This window comes from Cajanus cajan, chromosome 4 (genome assembly GCF_000230855.2).
Source record: "Cajanus cajan strain Asha chromosome 4, NIPB_CcT2T_4, whole genome shotgun sequence".
NCBI classification, from domain to species: Eukaryota; Viridiplantae; Streptophyta; class Magnoliopsida; order Fabales; family Fabaceae; genus Cajanus; species Cajanus cajan.
This window is the reverse complement of record NC_138520.1, coordinates 10812790-10820200: the sequence shown is the minus strand read 5'-3', so window position 1 is coordinate 10820200 and position 7411 is coordinate 10812790. Positions and strand designations below refer to the sequence as shown.

At 31.0% G+C, this 7411-nt stretch overlaps 1 protein-coding gene across 1 annotated transcript; it reads left to right on the top strand.

The window, feature by feature from the left end:
- Positions 1-1597: 1597 nt before the first annotated feature.
- Positions 1598-5102, top strand: LOC109801839 (ARM repeat superfamily protein). Its single transcript, XM_020362975.3, has 3 exons — positions 1598-1789; positions 2206-3524; positions 4444-5102. Exons 2-3 carry the CDS (start codon positions 2214-2216, stop codon positions 4909-4911), a joined length of 1779 nt encoding a protein of 592 aa, XP_020218564.1. The 5' UTR covers positions 1598-1789; positions 2206-2213; the 3' UTR covers positions 4912-5102.
- Positions 5103-7411: the final 2309 nt, after the last annotated feature.

The following is a 7411-nucleotide window of genomic DNA, read 5'->3' as shown; positions in this document are numbered from 1 at the left end:
ATAACAACATAAGTTACTCCTTAGTTAATTTTTTATTTATTTATATTTTTATTCCATAATTTAAATTTGAATAATAATAGAGTAAACTATTTTTTAACATGCAAATTAAATTAAAAGTCTTATACATGTATTTAAAAATATAATCACTGATTTATTTAAAATTAAATTTATTGGTCTATCTAATATTTTTAATCCAAAATAGATTTTTAAGACTAATAGGACAAACCAATCGTTTTAAAATGTTATATTAGACCTATAAAAAAATTTATAATAAATAATAAGTCAAACTTAAAACTTTAATTTTATAGAATAAACTTGATTTGTATATTCAAAGTTTGTCATGTTTAACCTATTATCATCCCTATTTATTAGGAACAAAAAATAACTAAAATCATACTAAAAATATAATAAATAAACTAACCAATGTAAGACAAAAATTGATAACAAATGAGAAACTATGAACAATGGGTTCAAAATATAAATTTAGAACGAAAAAAAAAATTCATAATTCAAGACACATATATGTATTATCCTTAAGTCAGGATGTGTAAATGCACCCCTCAAATATATGTAGGTTCATCACTACAACTTAACTTAATTGACTCAATCTTTTTTAGGTGTAAAAGTAAATAATCTAATTTAACATGACCTAATTGACCAATAAACTAACCTATCAATTTTGATAATTTTATCGGTTAATAAATAATATAAATTTGAACAATACACTTGAATAAGAAATTTTAGTTAGAGAACTTAAAGTTAGAATCAATTATTTATTAAAAAGATTGTATTAAATTTATTTTTTCTTATTTATACCTTATTATTTATGTTACTTTTTATTAATTGTATTATTTTTTAAAAATTCATATTATCTTTTGAAATTTTATAAAATCTTTTAAAATCTTATAAATTTATGTTATATAAATTTACTAAAATTTATATTACAAAATCTTGATTATAAAAATTTAAAAAAAAATCTTTTTAAAATATCTTAAAAGTTATTACATGCCTAAGATTTTTTTCCATTCTAAAATAGTTTTATAAAATTTGAATCTAATACAACCCTTTAATATTTGTGCTCGACATTTATAAATAAGATAAAATTAAATAAGACTTTTCTATTTATTGATTAAAAATATTAACATTATAAATTACGAGTAAAAATAGTTAAATAGTAGTAAAATTTGTAAAATTTATAGTTTTTAATCATTTAATATGGTGTAAAAAAATACTTCATTTAATAATAAAAAATACATTAACAAATTATTTTAGTTTTTAAAATATAGTACATTGTTAAGATTTATCTTTGTCAAACCTCATGCATGATTAAAAAAAAAAAAGTAAATCAAAGCTCTTAAATGATAGTAATAATGTAAGCTTTTTTTGTCCATAAATTTCTCATTCACCGAAAAAAAGAAAATGGTCAAAGCCCTTAAATGGTATTAATGATTAGTTAATTTAGGCTTTGAATAAATTTCTCATTCGTCAAAAAAAAAATAAAAAAACACAACGGTCAAGCTTGAAAAGTTGTAATGATTAATTTTGTTTTTTGAAAAAGTTGAGGGCATTTTCGGAAGCATATTTTCTGAATCATGTGGGGCCCACAATGAGGGATAGCGGCGGAATTTTAAAGAACAATTTTGAATATTGATCTCACTGTTTCTTCTTCTTCTTAACAGCTCTTTTCCATTTCCCATTAAAGTTTCAACAGCTGCGCAATCTCAGCATCTTCTTTAAGCTAAGCTGCGTTTTCTCGCTCCAATTTTCAACCTTTTTCTTCTCCACTAATGTAATTCTCATCATTTTTTTTTTCTTGGTGTAACTGAATGAGTGAATGTACATTATTATTATTTATTTATTTTATCAATAAGGGAAAAAAATCTGAGCTTACCCTTCTCTCAAATGCCCCAAAAGATTCTGTTTTTTTATTTTTTATTTTATTTTATGTTTAATGGCTGAAGATTCAGTGTTATGGAAGGGTGCAATAGGGTTTCAAGCCAGTACTTTTTTTTCACCCATCTAGTTTTTTTTTTTTTTTTTTTTTTTTTTTGTATAGAAAAGTTATGAACTTTAACAGTTATGGTAGTGAAATTATGGAATGCAAAAAATGAGATGTCTTGTTGTAATGCTCTTGAAATATTTGCACTTGGATTTTTTTATTTCACTTTGTTGTAGTTGCTGATGGTGGTGTGTGTTTGGTTGTAGTTCAAGAAATGGGAAGGAGTCTCAGCCCTTTGGTGAGGCAAGAGCTGGCAAATCTTGACAAAGATGAAGATAGTCGCAAATCTGCCATGAAAGCATTGAAGTCCTATGTGAAAGATTTGGATTTCAAGGCCATTCCTGTTTTTCTTGCAAAAGTGTCTGAGAGCAAGGAAAATTGTTCTGGGGAATTCACAATTTCAATCTATGAAGTTCTTGCGCGGGTTCATGGTGTCAAAATTGTTCCTTTGATAGACAGCATCATGGGAACCATAGTCAGGACTCTGGCTTCAAGCGCAGGGTCTTTCCCTCTTCAACAGGCTTGCTCAAAGGTGGTTCCTGCAATTGCAAGACATGGAATTGACCCCTTAACCCCAGAAGATAAAAAGAGGGATATAATTCGGTCCCTTTGCATGCCTCTTTCAAATTCTCTCTCAAGTTCTCAAGAGAGTCTTACTTCTGGTGCTGCCCTTTGCTTGAAGGCTTTGGTGGATTCAGATAACTGGAGATTTGCTTCTGATGAATTGGTTAATAGGGTTTGCCAGAATATTGCAGTGGCATTAGATGGAAAGTCTGGTCAAACCAACTCACACATAGGTCTGGTTATGTCGCTGGCCAAGCGCAATGCTTTGATCATTGAAGCATATGCAAGGTTGCTCATACAATCTGGACTAAGAATACTGAATGCTGGCCTTGTGGAGGGGAATTCTCAGAAGCGGCTTTCTTCCATTCAGATGATCAACTTCTTGATGAAAAGTTTGGACTCTAGGAGCATATTCTCAGAGCTTGAATTGATAATTGAGGAGATGGACAAGTGTCAATCTGATAAAATGGCATTTGTTCAAGGTGCAGCACTTGAGGCTTTGCAAACTGCCAAGAGAATTGTTAGTGACAAAAAGCCTAGATATGCAAAAAGTCCTGCATCGGTGACAGGGTCAAATTTTAGTAGGAGAGATGGAGACTTTATGGAGGGAGAGAATAGTTCTGGTGATGGAGACCGCACTCCTAGTTCTCTTTCACCAGAATCACGTACTTTGGACTTTTTCCCTGGATATGAATCCGTTGTTGAGTCTCCTATTTCAAGCAACTTAGACTATGAACGAAGAAGTGTGACTAGGAAGCTTTGGAGTAATGAAAATGGAGGGGTCGATGTGTCTCTCAAGGATGGTTTGTTTTCAGAAGTAGGAAAAGCAAGTGCTTTGTTGGAAAATTCATTGATTCACGAGTTTTCTGATGGTCAGGGAGATTCTACAGAGGAGTTTGCTGGTTTCATGGCCAGAAATCCCAGGCATGTAGTATCCAGAAGTACTACCACAAGTCCACTGGTAAGTTTCGCTTACATTTGTCATATTCCAATGAAAGCATCCTGTATATCTAAGCCATTTTCCGTAGTCATTTTGTTTCCTTCCTTGTCAACAATAAATGGTTGAATGTTGTATTCCTCTAGTCACACATTAGAGGAAAATTAATATGACATGATGACAGAACTTACCAATTCCCAATAGGACCATGTAGTATGAAGCTTTTTCATTCATTCGCAATCACCTTAACCACCTGAACTGTACTTTGCCACATTATGTACTTTTTCTGTCTATTGTTCAAGTCTCCACTAGTTTCTGGCGTCCATATTTTATTTATGATTTATTATTCATGCATGCTGGGTGTTTACATGTAAATATATACATACACACATGTTATTCTTATACTCTTGTTACACATCCTCATTAAGCAGAGTAGATTCTCTTTTATATCATGAATTATTGCACAGTATTTCTTCTGCTGTTAACTGGTTTTTTTTTCTTTCTATGGTTAACGCAGTCTCCGCTTACATTAAGTAAGGATATTTAAATACTCTGATTTACCATGCATGTGTTTAGAAATGCTTAAACTTTTTTATGCCCTCAAAAGTATTGATGAATACAATGTTTCCAATATGTGAGGAATAATAGTGAGGTTGTAAATAATGTTTCTATACTGAGAATGAAAACACTTGAAACCAATAGTGCATAATATTTCCTTTTTATGTGCCATACACCCAACTAGAGTTTCTCCAAATGCATACATAAGTAACATGAGTTGAAGCTTTGTGCAAACTTACTTTTAACATGCTTTAAAAGATGTGTTTAGACTTGTGTATCTCAGTGCAGTACTTCAAATCATGCTTTTGCCTTTATTAATTTCCATAGCTGCAATGTTTCTTGTTTACTCATGGAATTAGCATATTGTGTTTTTGTTCTTAACCAGAGGTTACGCTCAAAGGCAAATGTTGACAGCATAAAAATATTTAACACCCCTAGGAAGCTCATTCACTCTCTTCAAGATTCAAGTGATGTGACTTTGGGTTGCTCTGAGAAACAGAATAGAAGGTTCAGGAGTCTATCCTCAGGTAATATTGAATGGAGTGCAACTTCTAAATATGACCAAAACGGTTTCTCAGATCATGTGAAGTGTGATAGTGAGGTGAATGAAAGTTTATGTGCTGAGGTTGAGTTCCAAGATGGCTCAGAATCAGTCTCATCAACAGATGACCTTCCTGTAGACACCAATATGCCTACCAAAGTGGTTCCTGAAAATAGAAATGTTACACCAACTGCACTACCAAAGATTAAATATAAATTGGTTTGTGGTCTTTCATTTGTTCTGCTTGCATTGGCAACTCCTTTACTTTGGATCAATAGTCAGGATGACGGCCATTATCTTGTCCCAACATAACCATCCTCATTACTTTGTACATCCTTTGAATTAAGTTTAGGTATGCTTTTGTCAAAGTAGTTTTTAATTCCAACTATGTTGGAAAATTCATTGTAGCAGCATATATGGTCTGTGCCATTGAGCATCTTCAATGTGCATTTGTTTTCCTGTAAACACTTTGAGAACTGTTTTATTGAATTTTACTTTCTAAATGACTGAGCTAAGTTTTTTCTTTTAATCATTATGTTATTGGTATAAATTATTAATTGATTTTATCAATGATTAATCTCTATCGAAAAATCAAATCAACTACTTTTTGTGGTATTCCCTCATAACCATATTTTTTTAATATACACAATGTTTGAAACAGATGCTTTATTTAAGAAATCTAAGTGTAGTTCTATTTAGACAAATAATTGTTAATGAGAATGGTTCAGATCGATGATGTTCTATTTGAACTGAAGTTTTGGCAGTTTGGCCACAAATCATAAAGTGTATGTTTGATTGTGCTTCGTAACGTGATTTTCCATATCAATCCGGAAGCAACACATTGTAACTTCAGCAGAAAACATTCACTTGACGTGAAAAAATTAAGATAGACGTGAGTAAATGATGCAAAAGCAAACAAACTAAAAATCCTAGTTCGATTCCCAGGGACTTTTGATAAAAGAAAGTGAAGAATTCTAATTAGATTTAGGGCAACTCCAATGGCAGTTGCTCCTATGACTAGCTCAATAATTAGCAACTCACAAAAATATGCCATTGGAAGGGAGTTTACTGGGATCCATTTATATTTTGAGTTGCTTCATATAGCAACTGTCTCTCTTCTGATATTGTGGGTTAAGTGTGTAAGTATAATAATATAATATTGGGGCTATAATTTATTGTTAAATTATTATGTGATCCAAAAGGTTGATTCCGTTTGGTGAAATAAGCCCTGGTCTCAATTTGCAAAAGTAAAATATTAATGGTTGACCAAAAGGTAGATGATTGATTTTGAAATAAGTCTTGGACTTAATTTGTAAAAGCAAAAATATTAATGGTTGACCAAAAGGCAGGTTGTTTTTTTTTTTTTTTTTTAATTAAAGATTAAAGACAATTATATTTAACATCGCAATCTTGAATGAGAGCAAGGTGGCAAATCTAAGATCATAAATTAGTGAGGACAACTTATTTAAGAAAATAAAAAATAATTATTACTATTATCATGAAGGTAAAGGTCTACTATTACTTTTATCTCCTAGCTCATCTCTACTAGAAGATCTCATGTCAAAAAATATGTCGAGTTTTTTATAATAGATCACTGTTCTCTTGTTGTCATCTCTAAAGAACAATATGTCATTGAGATTCCTCAAGAGAGTTTTATGTCTGTCAGTTGGATCGATGTCAATTGCCAAAATTCAAGCTTAAGCTCAAACATTTAGAAAATATTTGCTTCTTTTGAGGAGGACAATCAAAGATGATGCCATAGGAATAGGAAACTTGTCATATTTTAGAAAGTGATTAAGTTGCGTATAAATAATAACCAACCTTTTTTTTCCACCGAAGTTTTTCTGATCTCTTTTCAACATAAAAAGCTTGACAAGACCAATTTGATTTTGTGGGTTCAATGAGACCTTGTCTAAGCAATTCACTGCATTTTTTTCTAGCTAATTGAAGATTTGAAGGAGTCATTATTGGATGAGTAGCTTTCATAAGATTGACATCATCATTAAGTTTGAAAGAAAGTTGAATGAAGAAATCTTCATTCTTCCATAAGGGACATGGAGGAGGAGATTTACAAACAACAAACTCCATTACATGACATGATAGTGACATGACATCTACCTAACTATAATGACATGTAATAAAAACATTACACCCAATTATAATGGCACTTTATCGTTACCTGATATGATAAAGACATTCACCTAACTTTTTTCTACGACACCTTATCTTTATATGATACGATAAAGACAGTCACCTAACTTTTTTACGGCACTTGTCTTTATATGATACAATAAAGACATTTACCTAACTTTTCTACGACTTATTATCTATAACACCTTATTGTTAAAACATGATAATGGTAATATGACAATAACTTTAGTGTAGCCTTATCTACACTCCATAATGACAACTTTAATACTTGAGATTCATGCATGCTCTGGAGACATAATTGGTACTTTAGTCTCATATACAAGATGATGATAAGGATATCTAGTTTTATGTATTATCTCTTCCATCAACTCTACATTATAATCATTTGTCATATCTTTAACTTTTTGAATTTCTTCATCTAGAACATAAATTTTTTATGTGGGCTTAAAAAATCTTGTCTCATGTGAAGAGTTAAAAGGAACTATTTGTTAAAATCATAAGAATAGTAGGTTCAAAGACTTAAAATTAGTGGCACAAAATATTATAAAAAAAGAAGATATTTATAAGTAATATTTTCAAATTGAGGAGGTGTACTTAAACACCCTCATTGTTGTATAGGTATGCATCTGAGTGCACTAAAAGCTCGTTAGAAATGATATCA

What these genes read in the sequence shown, in the direction of transcription:
- LOC109801839 (XM_020362975.3), top strand. Translation starts at nt 2,214, where the DNA reads ATGGGAAGGAGTCTCAGCCCTTTGGTGAGGCAAGAGCTGGCAAATCTT. An exon ending in GTACTACCACAAGTCCACTG is followed by an intron (nt 3,525 to 4,443) that starts GTAAGTTTCGCT and finishes GTTCTTAACCAG; the next exon opens with AGGTTACGCTCAAAGGCAAA.